Raw genomic sequence first — 16,554 nt, 5'->3', positions numbered from 1 at the left:
GGCATCAAATTTATACAAGAATTTGTCATTATGCTACAATATATGTATCATTTATAACTGTACAATTTTAATTAGTCCACATTGTATAGATGTTACTTGGCATTCAACCAATAGATGGGGTGAATAATGAAACCTAATGGAATGAGATTATTATTATTTAACAGCACAAAGGTGGAAAACTGGATTTTGGTGCTTTTTTCTCTTGTTACAAGGCATTTAAAGGTGGACCTGAGTATTGGTGGTGAGTCAAATCAGTGGATAACAATTCAGCAGATATTTCATTTGCACCGGTATGTGCTAGATGTAAATTGCTTTTCAATGCTCTTCTTTTTTGAATTTTACATTGTATTTTATTTATCCATTTGGTTCTTTAAGCCGCCATGGGCTTTCAGAAAGGCAGAAAACAAACAAACAAACAAACAAACAAACAAACAAACAAACAAACAAATGCAATTTTGCCTTTACACACTGACAGAATGTAACCTTCACATAAGATGTGGGCTGACTGTATGTTAGGTAAAGAATCCATTAATGTGAAATTTTGAGTACATTGCATTCTAAGCTGGGTGTGGGCAAATCCTGGCCCGCATGCCATTTGCGGCCCTTGGGGACCCCCAATTCAACCTGCAGGGAGCCCCCAGTCTCCAGTGGGCCTCTGGTCCATTGGAGACTGTGTGAGCCTGTGCTGGCCAGTGACTGTGCATTCTCTTGGAGGCGTATGCTCAGGTGTCGTGTGCTCAGGCTGGAGGTGTGGGCTCAGGAGTTATTTATACCCCGGTATTATAGTTCTCATGTGTATTATAAATAAACTCAGTAAAATTCACTCATTCATATCAGTTCTGTCTATAATGTATTCATTTATGCAAATTTATTTAGATTTGAAAGGTAAATTAAGTCTTTTTTTCCTTGCCCCTGACCCAGTGTCCGAGAGATAATGTGGCCCTCCTACCAAAATGCTTGCCCATCCCTGTTCTAAGCAATGGGATTTACAGACCAATCTTCTGGGACCTCAGCTGTAGCCCCAGGGCACATTTGTGCCACCTGGAAGTAAACTGCACCATTGGGGTGGCCTGCAGCATCCCGTTGACGCTGCAGTCAGGGTGACAAGATCCAGTGGAGGACAGAGAGCCCATACCTTTAACCATTGTATAGCAAATTTGGCAGGAGCAGCTTTTTAAGCTCTTTCATGTTGAGCTGCACCTGTCAAACTTCTCTCTCCCATACAATGGTTAAAGGTATAGGCACTCTGTCCTCCATTGGATCTGGTTACCCTGACTGCAGTGGGAGCCTGCATGTGGAGGCTGGGGGAGGCAAAGGCATTTCTGGGTGGAGGAGGGTGGGGGCAGAACAGGGTGCGACCAGTAGAGGCCTCCTCTACCGAATTCTAACCCCTGTGTCAGCTTGGAAGGTCAACACAGGGCTTTTCAAGTCTGCACCAGCAAAATAGCAATGCTTACTTCTCAGTCTGGGGTGTCAAACAGAAGGCCTGTGGGTCAAATGTGGCCCTTTGAAGCAATTTATCTGGCTCCCGTTATAATTGGGCTCTCCCAGTGTGACAACAGACAACAGTGCCCTTCATGTCCTTGTGGAAGGATCTGATGATGCTGAGGAGCCTGGGTGGACATCCAATCTTGGGGAGAAACTTGAAGAGGCCGTCCCTGCTGACCAGGTCAAAAGCCTTCGTGAGATCTATGAAGGCTATAAAGAGTGGCTGTCGTTGTTCCCTGCATTTCTCCTGCAGTTGTATAAGGGAGAATACCATATCAGTGGTGGACCTGTTGTCTTCGATGGCTCCACATCAGACCCCTTTGACATCCGAAGCAGCGTGAAGCAGGACTGTGTTCTTGCACCAACCTTGTTTGGGATTTTCTTCGCTGTCCTGCTGAAGCAGGCCTTTGGAACTGCAACAGAAGGCATCTATCTCTGGGCCAGATCAGATGGAAAGCTCTTCAACCTCTCCGGACTGAGAGCAAAGTCCAAAGTCCAGCTGAAATGTCTTCGTGACTTCCTCTTTGCCGACGATGCAGCTGTCACTACCCACTCTGCCAAAGATCTCCAGCAGATCATGGATCATTTTAGCAAGGCCTGCCAAGATTTTGGACTGACGATCAGCCTAAAGAAAACACAGGTTATGGTTCAGGATGTGGACTCACCTCCCTGCATTACAATCTCTGCGCATGAACTGGAGGTTGTCCATGACTTTGTGTACCTTGGCTCAACGATCTCCGACACTCTTTCTCTCGATACTGAGCTGAACAAACACATCGGTAAAGCAGCTACCACGTTTCCCAGACTCACAAAGAGAGTCTGGTCCAACAAGAAGCTGACAGAACATACCAAGATCCAGGTCTACAGAGCTTGCGTCCTGAGTACACTTCTGTACTGCAGCGAGTCATGGACTCTCCGCTCACAGCAGGAGAGGAAACTGAACGCTTTCCACATGCGCTGCCTCCGGCGCATTCTCGGAATCACCTGGCAGGACAAAGTTCCTAACAACACAGTCCTGGAACGTGCTGGAATCCCTAGCATGTATGCACTGCTGAAACAGAGATGCCTGCGTTGGCTCGGTCATGTTGTGAGAATGGATGATGGCTGGATCCCAAAGGATCTCCTCTATGGAGAACTCGTGCAAGGAAAGCTCCCTACAGGTAGACCACAGCTGCGATACAAGGACATCTGCTAGAGGGATCTGAAGGCCTTAGGGATGGACCTCAACAAGTGGGAAACCCTGGCCTCTGAGCGATCTGCTTGGAGGCAGGCTGTGCAGCTTGGCCTTTCCCAGTTTGAAGAGACACTTTGCCAGCAGTCTGAGGCAAAGAGGCAAAGAAGGAAGGCCCATAGCCAGGGAGACAGACCAGGGACAGACTGCACTTGCTCCCGGTGTGGAAGGGATTGTCACTCCCGGATTGGCCTTTTCAGCCACACTAGATGCTGTGCCAGAACCTCCTTTCAGAGCGCAATACCATAGTCTTTCGAGACTGAAGGTTGCCAATACAAAAGTGTGACAATTGGGCTCTCTCTTATCTTGAAAATAGGAACATGATTTGCAAATTTTCCCTTTGATCATTTGCAGCTAATGAGTTTCTGTGTGAGAACACAGTGCTTATTTTTGGCCATCATCTGCTTAATGATGTCACTTCCTGCTTAATGATGACATTTCGGCCCTCAGCAGGCACCATGTATGCCAACTTCAGCCCTCTGTATGAAACAAGTTTGACACCCTCTTCGAATTGGACATTCTTGGTCTCTTAACCGTATGCTATATTCACTTGAGTGACAGGACCATTGTGTCCTCGACCAGATAACTGTGTCCCGGTTCAATGTGTTCCAGTATTGGACGTTTGTGTCCTAACATACGTGTATTTATATTAGACATACTTTTTAAATTAAAAATGCAAAGGTAGGAGTTAGGGTTAGGGCTGGAATAAGAGACTTAGGATATATGGGGTTTGTTATCCAGTTATCATTTATTTGTTGCCCATTTATGCAAATGTAAAAAATCAGGACACAAAAAATAGACTTGAATGTCCAGGAATCAGTGGCGTCGCTAGGGGGCACATGGGGTGCAGGTCACACCTGGTGACAACACACAGGGTGGTGACACCACACAGGGGGGTGACACCACTACTAGCCAAAATTTTTTAAAATCTTGGTATTTTTGAATAATACCATCATCTTATATATCGTTTGATGCATAATTTCATTCGGGATGCAATGAAATAACCGGTGAAGAAATATTTCTATTCTATCAAAAGTTTTAGCCTAAAAAACAGAGGGGTGGGGCAATGGTACATCACCACGCCCACTGCCTAAGGCATTGCCCCTCCCTTTGCATGGGAGAGGTCCATCGTAGGTGTGATGTGCTGCTCTCTCGCACCAGGTGATACAAACCCTTGTGACGCCACTGCCAGGGATGCCAAGAGCTGGGATGCATTTGGCCAGGACATCATCATCCAGGACGCAGCTGTCCTACTACCACCCACTTTTCTTCACAAGTAGAAAAACATGCTTTTCAAAGTCTTGCAGAAATGTCTTGCTACGGTCTCATAAACGTATTTTCTTCCACAATATCAAGAGAACCTATAATTCTGAGGAGGCGATAATGTCCCTTGTGGTTATCAAATTACCTGTGATTAAGTCTTGTGTTTTTGCACCCTCCTCAAATTTCCAAGGGGCATCTAGTGGTGACTTATAAAACTACAGTCTTCAACTACAGGATGCTATTAATATCCACGATGCAGTTCAGATGATAGACACACTGGATTCTGTTGGTCTGTTCCCTAATTGTTTACATTGTGCCATCTGCACTTCTATTCTGGGGAGCGAGTGGCTATTTATGTCCGCTGTGCTATTCAAGGATACACAAATGAAAAGGGGGGGAGCAGAGGAATTATTCACATGTCTTAGATGCTGCAGGGCTGATTTTTCCCCTGCAAGATGATTGTATTCTTGGTGTCAGTGTTTGTGATGCTGCCACAGATTGTGTGTGAGGTTCCTATTGCGAAGTGTGCCATCGGTAACCCTCTTGCTATTCTCCACAAGTATTTCCAGGCAGGAGATCTCGTCTTTGCTGGCATTCTTTCCCAGATCTACATATTTTCAGATGAGATCACTTTCGTGAAACATCCATCACAGGAACTCTCTGATCAACATATGTAAGGGGTGTGTGTATGCATTAATTGTATCCTACAAATGTGATGGTAATATCTTCAGGCAAACTGGTTGTAGTTTGGATCTAGTTTCAGAAGGTAGAGGATATTTGGAGATGAACCTTTATCACTTGACTTCCATTGATTGTCACTCTGTCACTGTTGCTGCAGCATGACAGAATGTATATGTATCTTTTTCTTTTCTGAAAGACTGCCTGTCCCTAGTTTTGGAGTAACAATAATGATGATTATCCTCCCTTTTTTCTTAGACAGCTGGCATCATAGCTGTGAAAGGCTTTAACTCTGAATCAAGAAACCCCTGTATGCTGAAAAAACAAATGCTGTGATCTTATTTACGTATGCTTGTCATGCTCATTGCAGGTTCCTGACTCAGAATTATCAGCACATTCTGGCCCTGGAATTTGCAGTCAAGGAGATCAACGCAAATCCCTTGATTTTACCCAATGCCACTCTGGGCTTCCACCTCTATAACAGCCACTTCACTGAAAGCTGGATTTATCGTGCCTCAGTAGAACTTCTCTTTGGGTGGGGCAGAATTGTGCCTAACTACAAGTGTGGCAGAAAAAGCATTCCAGCGGCTGTCATTGGGGGACCTACCTCTGTGGTTCCCCTACATATGGCCACCATCCTGTGCATCTACAAGATTCCACAGGTAAGATGCGAAAGTCAGTAAAGGATAAGAAAGCGAATTGAATAAAATGTTTTTTATAACTATGTTACTGGGAAACCTTTGGGTCAGGTGCACTATAAGTAAAGTTCCAAGAGAGACGGCCTGTCTAATGCACCCTTCAGCAAATATGCTGCCCTCCATTCCTTGGTGTGAATTTGATTCTTGTCTGTTTAGATACAAAGGAACAGCAGAACTGGAAGCGCAGCCTAAGAAAGGAATTGGAGAGTGTAGATATGCACCATGTCCTTCCAACAACCATCTAGGTGTCCAACAAACTTTGGCAGACTATCAGTCTTCTAGTAATCTATTGCATGTTGCTAATCCACAGTGTACAGTCTTTGCATCAAAATACCTTCTGAAATTCTGCCTTTATATTTCCATCATATTGATCCAAATAAGTATTATTTTGAATCCTTCTATATTGGCAATTGTCAATCTTTTTCATCTCCTGGCACACTGGCAAGGTGTTAAAATGGTTTAGCATCGGTTTTTTGACCATTGACAAGGCACAGCATTCTGTTGGTGATGGGCTCATATTTCCCAATGACCCTACTAATAAATGACCATCTCCCAAAGTCCCGTGGCACGCCTGTGGACCACTTAGGGTGCACCAATGTGCTATGGCACAGTGGTTGAAAATCACTGTTTTATATATATATATATATATATATATATATATATATATATATATATATATATATATATATATATATATATATATAAAAGACTGTCTGAATTGCAAATTGTAACTTGATTGGATCTCAGTGGCCAAAAGTTTGCCCTGAAACCATTTGGCAAGTGTATCAATATAAACCAAAACCTATGCGCAGAGTTTATATTGATACTATATCTTCCCATCCCCTGTTTAAAATTATCTTCAGTTTCTGTATGGCTGTCCTCCGGTGATGAACGACAACACTCAAGTTTTCTTCCATCAGATGGTCCCTGCTGAAGCCCATCAACATAGAGGGATTCTCCAGTTACTGTTACATTTTGCGTGGACGTGGATTGGAGTGGTTTCTCATAATGAAGATAATATGGAGGTATTTATAGACAATGTGCTTGCCGTGTTTACCCGGAGAGGCATCTGTTTTGACTTCATAACACGATTTCCAGCCACATCATCATCCATTCCCAAAATGGTGAGCGAGGGTTTCCAAACAATCAACACCATTCAGAGAAGCACTGCCAATGTTGCACTTGTGTATGGAGAAATTCAGACGATAATGATCTTGAGGATGCTGAACCACGTTGCAGAGTTTGAGGGTATAGCAGCAAAGACCAAGGGTAAAGTCTGGATTATGACAGCCCAGATGGAGTTCACATCATTTTCCCTCCAAAGACATTGGGACATTGATTTCCTCCACGGCGCTCTGTCTTTTGCCATTCACTCTGAAGAGCTGCTTGGATTCCAGAAATTTATTCAGCTCAGAAATCCTGCCTCCCAAAAAGAAGATGGCTTTTTCAGGGAATTCTGGGAAAAGGCATTTGATTGTTCATTCCCCAGCTCTGTCACAAATCAGGTGGACAGAGAGATCTGCACTGGAGAGGAGAAGCTGGAGACTCTTCCTGGGTCTGTGTTTGAAACCAGCTTGACTAGCCACAGCTACAGTGTCTACAATGCTATCTATGCTGTGGCACATGCTTTGCATTCCATGTATTCATCAAAATTCAAAAACAGAGCAATGGCATATGGATGGAGAGAGAAGATCCGAGATAATCCACCATGGCAGGTAATGGTGAACAAAAGATTAGTGGACGGGGATATCTTCCATAAGAAGAAAGTCCACTGTGTCTGGGGCTATTCAGTCTAGAAAGAAGGTGCCTGCGGGATGGGGCATAATTGAGACAAGTGATATTATGCATGGGTTGCAGAGAGTGAATAGAGGGAAGTTCTTGACCATCTCACGCAACTCCAAAACTGGATGGCTGATTGCGAGAGTGGGTTAAAACCTAGAGTCCCCTCCTTTTCAACAGCCACATAGCCATAATGACAACTAATTCACCACGTTTTCTCTCCTACTCATGTCTGCATCTTGTTATCCCCCCTCACCTTCCGCCAGCTCAGGAGCAGGAGGCAGGGGAGATGGAAGAAAAAGGACTAATGCAGTAGTTCTCAAACTGTGGGTCCTGGACCCACCAGTGGGTCATGACCTACTTTTTGGTGGTTCATGAAACCCACAGGGCAGATTACGTTCTGTTTATCAAGGGTTGGACAAGCTGCTGCTGGTGGGGGAGCTCTGCTGTCCCATCAGCATCAGGCAGCAGCCTCTAGGCCTCTAAAAAGTTTGAGAACCACTGGACTAAGGGATGGAATCAGATGGGAGGGATGAATGAATCCATCATTCCTCAGTTCAGCATGTGTTTTACAGAGACAGAAACCGATTCCAAGTGGATACCCAGAATTTCTTGGAAAAGGAGATAGTTCTGGCAAAATCTGCACACTCCTTCATTTATTAACCCATGCTCAAGTCAGCATTTGCTTTGCTTTTAGTTTCATGTTAGTTCTCTTGTAAACCTGCTAGTAGAGTGTTGTCCTGATTGTCTCTGCTATGTCTCTTTCTGGAATTGGATTTTGTTCCTCTGAAAAGTGTCATGTACATTGAAGCACCATCAACAGCAACAACACTACTAGCTTGCATTCATTGGTATTTTACTGCTACTACCACTACCACCACCACCATTACTAAAAGTAGCCTGGATAAAACTTTTAAAGATCTGCACCAGTGGAAAGTGTGTACAACCGGTGCAGGCTACCGGAAAAGTGTGTTCAAGCATTTCACGAGAGTGCAGGAAACCAGCATGGCAGTAGGAAGGTCAGAGCCTTCCTGCATGTGCTGGTAGAGTGATGGAGGCCTGTTGGAGCAGGTAAGCCTGGAGCAGGGGACAGAATAGACTGGGGGTTCTGTGAGTAGGGGGTTGAACCTGTTGGGGGAGAGCGGAAAAGGGAGGGGATGGGAGTGGGGGGTGGGCATATTGGGTCCCGGAGTGGGTGGGATTGGCAACAGTGTGCACCAAATTCAGAGCCGCTTTCTGGGCCTGTTCCACCCACACAGATCAGTGTGGACTTGCGCTAGCAAATATCACAGGAGCACATCTGAATTGGCCCATTGTGGCTGCTGAGACATTCCCTGGAGCACAGGGATAAATATCCTCTTACCCCAAAGAGACCACCAGTGTCAAAAATTCCCCACAGGATGGTAGTGTAGCCCGTGCCAATGCTGCTACATCACCATGTGGGGATTTAGTTAAGTTCGGGCTCTTCATCCTATCCCTCGATTGTCAAAGATGAGCACAATGTTATGTATTAGTATGTCTTGTGCCTCCTTTGAAATTCTTCTTCTGTTGTGGTTCCTTGTAGCTCCACCACTATTTGAGAAACATCGCCTTTAACACCACTACTGGGAAAAGGATTTCCTTTGATGAAAATGGGGAATTAATAGCTGGATACGATCTTATCAACTGGGTCACATTCCCAAACATGTCTTTTCTGAGAGTCAAAGTTGGAAAAGTAGACCCAGTGACTTCCACAGACAAGGGGATCACTGTTCATGAGGATGCCATTGTTTGGCCCAGCAGGTTTAACCAGGTGGGGTATTTGAACTTTTCAAGTGTATCTTATAGATTCCTCAGTGTTGACTGCTGCCCAGTCACCATTGGTGCCCAGTCACCATTATAGCCACAGAGGGTTGAGCAGCTGGTAAAGTGAAAATTTTTCAACGTAGGTTCTGATGCTAAAAAGTTTGGGAACCACTGCCTTAGAACAATGCTTTATGGTTAGTTGGGTCAATACCACAGGACTTCTTGGAGATAAAAGGGTAGATGCCAAAAGCAACCTCTGAGAAGAGCTCCAGTTACCAATTTTGCCATGTCATCAATATGAATCAATCAATGTATTTTCAATGTTGAAACCTGCAAATGAGACGATGGGTGCAATTCTAAATGTGCCCTGGGCCGGCACACGTCCCTTGTGTTGGCCCATCAGTGTCACGGAAGTGTGGTAAAGCAGTTTCGCACCACTGGGAGAGGAATCCGATCCTCGTTCCTGGGCAGTCTGTACCAGTTCCAGGCTGCTAGAATCAGTGGCAGAGATTTGAGTAGCCCCATTAGGGCTGCTGCCGCCGCATTACCTGGGGTAAGGGAAAGCAATTCCCCTTACCCCAGGCTGAGCCACTTTCAGTCCTAACCTTACCTTGGATGTGGGGCAGGCCCGCCGGCCTACCTGGTCCAGGGCAGGTTAGGATTGGACTGTATGAAACTTACGGGGCGTTTTGGGTTAGCTTTACTTTAGGATGCCAAGTCTATTATAACAGGAGCAGGAGCTGTAAAGTTATCAATTTAGCAACTGACCAAAAAAAGCGCCAGGGGGGGAAATCAAAGCAAATTGTAATGCATTTGTAAGAAGCATGAAGGAGCAGAAGCAAACTGGAACCACATGATTGCTGGTTTTGAAGGTGGAGCTGATACTCATGCCCTGCCCTTTCTTGAGACAGCGAAGTCCTCCTGGCTCCCCACCACACAGTAAGGCAGGACTGGTGGGGTGCACCGGTAGTGATTGTGGGGAAGCAGAGCCAGTAGCAGACCGTCTTCTTTGAGAGATGTTTATTCCCAAAACACATCTCATGATGCTGAAATATTCCCCACTCCCATTTCCCAGCAGGTACTGCCCCTTTCAGTGTGCAATGACAATTGTCATTCAGGTTTCTTCAGGAGAAAGAAGGAAGGGGAGCCTTTTTGCTGCTACGACTGCCTCCCGTGTCCAGAAGGGAAGATTTCAACACAAGACAGTAAGATATGTCACATAAACATCAACATATGTATAGGCAGCATCTCTGTATCAGATTGTCCAAGTCAGTAGAGTAGCTAGAGGGGGTGCAAAGCACTAAGTTTTGCAGGCAGCCTCACCGCGCCGTACAAGAGACCAGTCTTCCTCCTTTTTGGAGCTGTTCTGGGCTGCTAGAGCAAAACTGAGGCGTATAGAAAGGCTCCAAAGGGGAGGGGGCAGCTTGCACGTCGTGGTGAGGCTCCCTGCAATAACTTAGTGCTTTGCACCCCCTCTAGCTACACGGCTTGAACAGAAAAAAATTGCTCGATTTAGAAAGTGTTGTTAACTGGTTGTCACGTCTGCTTTCCGATAAGACCATAAAGCACACTGTACCTGCTGAATTTACTCTTTTACTCCACTTGATAAATCAACCGTCCATCCGTCAATATTTTCTGTATTGCTCAATCAATAATAATTTACAATGGACATTGGTGCTGTTACATAAATAATAATCAATAATGTGGAGGTAGTGTTAACTTCAAATATTGCCATCCATGTTTAACTGGATCGACCAGATCACATCCCACTAAATTTGGGGGAGGAATCGACCACCATCCCAACTGCAAAAAAATCCTTTCAGTTTCCAATTAGCAGCTTTGATTCCAGATTCTGTAATATGAATGCTTAGTTACAGCAGTGAATTGTATATGGGGCAGTCATATACTGAAACCAGCTCTTGTTTTCCAGACACTGATAATTGCTTTGAATGTCCAGAAGATCAGTATTCAAACCCTGGCCAGGATTCCTGTGCTCCAAAAATCATCAGCTTCTTGTCTTATGGGGATCCTTTGGGAATTGGTTTGGCCACTTCAGCCCTTTCCTTTTCTTTCATCACAGCTTCTGTGATGGGCATCTTTATGAAGAACAAAGACACTCCCATTGTCAAAGCCAACAACCGGAACCTCACCTACGCTCTCCTCATCTCTCTCTTGCTCTCCTTCCTTTGTGTTTTGATCTTCATTGGACAGCCTGGGAAGATAGCGTGTCCACTTCGACAAACTGGTTTCAGCATCATCTTCACAGTGGCTGTTTCCTGTATATTGGCCAAGACCACCATTGTCATTTTAGCTTTCATGGCTACCAAACCAGGCTCGAGGGTGAGGAAATGGGTGGGGAATCAACTGGCCAGCTCCATGGTTCTTTCCTGCTCCCTTTTTCAAGCCACACTTTGTATGGTGTGGCTCTCAACATCCCCTCCATTCCCAGATGCTGACATGCACTCAATCACCAAAGAAATTGTACTGCAATGTAATGAAGGTTCAGCTCTCATGTTTTACTGTGTCTTGGGCTTTATGGGCTTCCTGGCCATTGTCAGCTTCACTGTGGCTTTCCTAGCCAGGAAGTTACCAGATACTTTCAATGAAGCCAAGTTCATCACCTTCAGCATGTTGGTCTTTTGCAGTGTTTGGTTGTCCTTTGTGCCAACGTACCTGAGCACCAAGGGGAAGTACATGGTGGCTGTGGAGATCTTCTCCATCTTAGCTTCTGGGGCTGGTTTACTATTTTGTATCTTTTTCCCCAAATGCTTCATTATAGTGCTGAGGCCTGAATTGAATGAAAGGGGGCAACTGATAAGAAGAAAGGAAGATAATATCTAAAATATGTGGACCCAATCTAGTTCCAGTTAACTGTTTCTTACCAAAAGTTAGTCCAATGTACTTAGTGGTGCAGTTTTGTAACCTTGATGGTACCAATAAATGCCCAACAGGGGATGTAGACCTCATTTCTGCAGTTCCTCCCATGCAGTGAGTTAGAGCAGCATTTCACAAACTGTGAGTCCATGTGTCACATGTGGGTCACAACTCCGTGCTGGGTTACAGGGTTGTGTTTTTGCTCCCAAATGCTACATTATCCTAATGAGGCCTGAGCTGAACATGAGAAAGCAGTTCATGAGAAGAAAGAAGTAATTTATTCCGAACACCATTAACTCTGTCCCTGTGCGATTTTACAGTCGTACTATGGGAGGTAAAAGGCCTGTTATTCACCACCGAATCCTCATTAAATATTTCTGCATCAGTGTTCTTGATGTTTTGATGCATTAGTTTCCTAAATCTCATGAAAGGGAAAACACAGCACTAAGTAACTCAAGTCAAGTCAAGTCACAAGTCTCCATCCCCCTGTTACTTGACTCAAAAATGGGCACCTTCCGAGTCGCTGAGTCACCCTTTTGCAATTTTAAAGTCAAGCCACCCCCTTTAAAAACCCAGCTGTGGGGAAAAGCGGGGCTGCTGCTGTGATGTGTGTGTTGGAGCTCACTTTAAACATTTCCCTGCTGCTCCATCTCATCTGTAAACAGGGCAGGAGGGGGTGGGACGGACTGCGAGAGATCCAGGACAGAAGAGGCAAGACAGAAGAGGGTCATGTGCAGCAGTTGGGTGGTTTGCCTTGACGACCTGATCCTTTGCAGCTCTACTCCAAAGCAGTCCCACTGAAGCTGGTCATTCAATGAGGGTTCCTCTCCCCCACCAGCCATGCAGTGGAAAACATGATCACTATGAACTGCCTCTCCTTCCCTCCCTCCCCCCGCTTCCCTGCCTCCCCCCTCTCCCTAGGCTTTGCCAGACAATCATAAGGCAAGAACCCCTTAGGGCTCTTCCTCCTGCCATTCCTCAGCCATAGAAAATATCAAACCTCCCATCCTTTGTCCAATGAGCATCGATTTCTTCCTTCCTTCGTAATCAGAGATGGTCAAAAGAGCTCGCTCCCGCCTCCCCCCTCCTGCTCAGATGCTAAAGCAAACATTAATCTTTCTCTGCCTCCCGGCTGAAACTCCCTGCTGCTCATGGTCAGAATGCTGGCCCCACAAGGTTCTTCATGGCATGACAACAGAAAGCAAGCACACCCAGGCACAGGCAGACTGCAGTCAGCATGCTTGGGGGTGAGTGCCAAGTCAAGGAGTCTATTTTTCTGAGTCTTCCATGTGGAACTTGAGAGTCAATGACTTTGAAACCAATATTTTCAAATACAGAGACACCACCTTATCATTCCATCACGATCCCTCAATCCTTTGCCAACTAAATTTAATAGTGCAATCACTGTATTCAAAAGAGTCTAGTTAGTCACCAATTAATCTTTGCTAACATCCTTTTTGCTGGTAATTTATTTATTTCCAGCCTCATTCTCTATCTGTTCCTAAGTTGATTTGACTTAAAAGAAACAACATATAGGATGATTCAAACCAGTGCATTTGACAGATGACACAGGCCAACACATATTTTGCTTACTTAACCATTACACCAATTCCTGCGTATATTTAGGGTGCTGATTCCAAACATGGCATCTGTTTTCCCCTATCACGTCTAGTTTCGGAGACATGGCACAGCCTCTTTAGTGAATGGTTCAAGCAGCTTCTTCATGAAGAAGCCTACATCATGGCTTCCTCATGAGGAAGCTGCTTGAACCATTCACTAATGAGGCTATACTATATCTCCAAAACTAGAGGTGATAGGGCAAAACGGGTGCCATTTTTGGAATCAGCACCCCAAATTCATATCAAAGCACCATAAAATTTGGGAAAATCTTTCTGACCCTCAATTTTGTAGGCCTGTGTAATTTTTTGATACCTCTTCTCTGTTTTTAGCAGCCCTCCTCTATTTGGGGTTTTGGAGAAAGGAGGAATCCACTAACCCTCGTAGCTAATCTCCATGGTGTGCTAGGGATCTTTGGGGCAAGTTGGCAAGCAGAGGACAGGGCAAGAGGAGGGGGGTCTGGCTGGGCTGCAGAAAGGTTGGGGGCAAGTGGGGATGCGGAGTGGCAAGCAAGAGCCTTGCCCAAATGGTTCTTTCTCAGGGGCCCAGTGGGATGTGGCAACCATGTTCACCCTATGCTTCCTCTTACCTTTGGCATGCTGCCCGTGCTAACCCCTTCCTGCTCCTCCTGGCTCCCTTTGCAGTGCACCAGAGGGCAGATCGGCAAAGCAGTGCTCCCAGCATGTTCCTCACTCCCAGTTGCTTCCCTGTGGAATATAATACACAGGACTTCCCATGTCCTTTAGTGAATTTCTTCAATGAAAACGGACCAACAGGCAGCAACGTGGACACCTCTATGTATTTCACTGTGTGCTGCATGGATAAAATGGATCATAGCAGCCAGCATGTCTGACACGGGTGTGGCTGGAGCAGAAGCAATGCTGGTGTCCCTTTATCATGCTCCTGTATCTGGTACCTGGAGCGGACTGCATGTCCCACCCCTTATTGCTATGCCACTGAGTCAAGCCTTCTTGCTTGCTCACAATTATTTTTGACTATTTTTTACTTACCTCCTGTTAGGCTGCCCAATTTTCCCGCTCACTTATGTTTCTCCATGGACCAAGCAAGACATTTTGCTGACACAGGTCGGAGGAGAGGCAGGAGCTGTTCTGGGATGGGAAAAATGGGATAGGATCCTGGAGCAAGTCACTGCCACCAGGATCCACCTCCCCACCTAAATTCCTAATAGAGGCAGGCTGCCTGTGCTTGCCAGATGCAGGGGAGGGCACCAGGCTGCAGGTTGTGTCTGTTGTCTTGTGTGCTCCCTGGGACATTTGGTGGGCCATGGTGAGATACAGGAAGCTGGACTAGATGGGCCTTTGGCCTGATCTAGTGAGCGCTCTTCTTACGTACTTATGTTCTAACCCTTTCCACAGCTGTAACAACATGTAGTAGGAATCTGCTCTGAATGACTAAGTGTGCTAACATTCCCCTGTCCGAGGAACAAAATCCAATTTGAGAAAGAGACACAGCAGAGACAATCAGGACAACACCCTACTAGCAGGTTTACAAGAGAACTAACATGAACCTGAAAAGCAAAGCAAATGCTGCCTTGTGCATGCGTTAATAAATGAAGGAGTGTGCAGTTTTTGCCAGAACTATCTCCTTTTCCAAGAAATTCTGGGTATCCACTTGGAATCAGCTTCTGTCTCTGTGAAACACATGCTGAACTGAGGAAAGATGGATTCATTCATCCCTCCCATCTGATTCCATCCCTTAGTCCAGGGGTTCTCAAACTTTTTAGAGGTCTAGAGGCTGCTGCCTGATGCTGATGCAGCATCAGAACTCCCCGTCCAGCAGAAGCTTGTACAGCCCTTGATAAACAGAACGTAATCTGCCCTGTGGGTTTCATGAACCACCAAAAAGTAGGTCATGACCCACTGGTGGGTCCAGGACCCACAGTTTGAGAACTACTGCCTTAGTCCCTTTTCTTCCATCTCCCCTGCCTCCTGCCCCTGAGCTGACGGAAGGTGAGGGGGTATAACAAGATGCAGACATGAGTAGGAGAGAAAACTGGGTGAATTAGTCCTCATTATGGCAATGTGGCTGTTGAAAAGGAGGGGACTCTAGATTTCAACCCACTCTTGCAATCAACCCTTGCAATGGGGAGAATTATGAGACAGATTCCTTCTGGACGATTGTAGGGCACGGCTTCTTTCAAATTAGCTGCATGACAAGGATATAACTGCCAATTTTAGAAATGGATCCTGCAGACATCAGGCACATGTTGGTTACAGAAGCACAGCTAGAGGGGATGCAAAGCACTAAGTTTTGGAGGGAGCCTCACCGCACCATGCAAGCAACCTCTCCCCCCTCCCATTCAGAGCCATTCTGGGCCACTAGAGCAAAATGGAGATGTATGCCTGGCTTGAAAGTGGAGGGGCCACTTGTATGGTGCAGTGAGGCTCCCTGCAAAACTTAAGAACATAAGAACAGCCCCACTGGATCAGGCCATAGGCCCATCTAGTCCAGCTTCCTGTATCTCACAGCAGCCCACCAAATGCACCAGGGAGCACACCAGGTAACAAGAGACCTCATCCAGGTGCCCACCCTTGCATCTGCCATTCTGACATAACCAATTTCTAAAATCAGTAGGTTGCGCATACAAATCATGGCTTGTACCCCATAATGGATTTTTCCTCCAGAAACTTGTCCAATCCCCTTTTAAAGGCGTCTATGCTAGACGCCAGCACCACATCCTGCGGCAAGGAGTTCCACAGACCGACCACACACTGAGTAAAGAAATATTTTCTTTTGTCTGTCCTAACCCGCCCAACACTCAATTTTAGTGGATGTCCCCTGGTTCTGATATTATGTGAGAGTGTAAAGAGCATCTCCCTTTCCACTCTGTCCATCCCCTGCATAATTTTGTATGTCTCAATCATGTCCCCCCTCAGGCGTCTCTTTTCTAGGCTGAAGAGGCCCAAACGCCGTGGCCTTTCCTCATAAGGAAGGTGCCCCAGCCCCGTAATCATCTTAGTCGCTCTCTTTTGCACCTTTTCCATTTCCACTATGTCTTTTTTGAGATGCAGCGACCAGAACTGGACACAATACTCCAGGTGTGGCCTTACCATAGATTTGTACAACGGCATTATAATACTAGCCGTTTTGTTCTCAATACCCTTCCTAATGATCCCAAGC

At 45.7% G+C, this 16,554-nt stretch overlaps 1 protein-coding gene across 1 annotated transcript; it reads left to right on the top strand.

Annotated features, from left to right (window-relative positions):
* Positions 1 to 4,437: 4,437 nt before the first annotated feature.
* On the top strand, positions 4,438 to 11,763 carry LOC136653785 (vomeronasal type-2 receptor 26-like). Its single transcript, XM_066630665.1, has 6 exons — positions 4,438 to 4,655; positions 5,145 to 5,322; positions 6,222 to 7,073; positions 8,702 to 8,929; positions 10,001 to 10,127; positions 10,853 to 11,763. Exons 1-6 carry the CDS (start codon positions 4,438 to 4,440, stop codon positions 11,761 to 11,763), a joined length of 2,514 nt encoding a protein of 837 aa, XP_066486762.1.
* Positions 11,764 to 16,554: the final 4,791 nt, after the last annotated feature.

This window comes from Tiliqua scincoides, chromosome 5 (assembly GCF_035046505.1).
Source record: "Tiliqua scincoides isolate rTilSci1 chromosome 5, rTilSci1.hap2, whole genome shotgun sequence".
Lineage (NCBI taxonomy): Eukaryota > Metazoa > Chordata > Lepidosauria > Squamata > Scincidae > Tiliqua > Tiliqua scincoides.
This window is presented reverse-complemented; position numbering and strand designations above follow the sequence as displayed.

Excerpts from the sequence above, each read along its gene's own strand:
- LOC136653785 (XM_066630665.1), top strand. The coding sequence starts at position 4,438 with ATGATTGTATTCTTGGTGTCAGTGTTTGTGATGCTGCCACAGATTGTG. Across the intron at positions 4,656-5,144 it reads GAACTCTCTGATCAACATAT|CCACTTCACTGAAAGCTGGA; the intron begins GTAAGGGGTGTG and ends CCTCTATAACAG. Across the intron at positions 10,128-10,852 it reads GAAGATTTCAACACAAGACA|ACACTGATAATTGCTTTGAA; the intron begins GTAAGATATGTC and ends CTTGTTTTCCAG.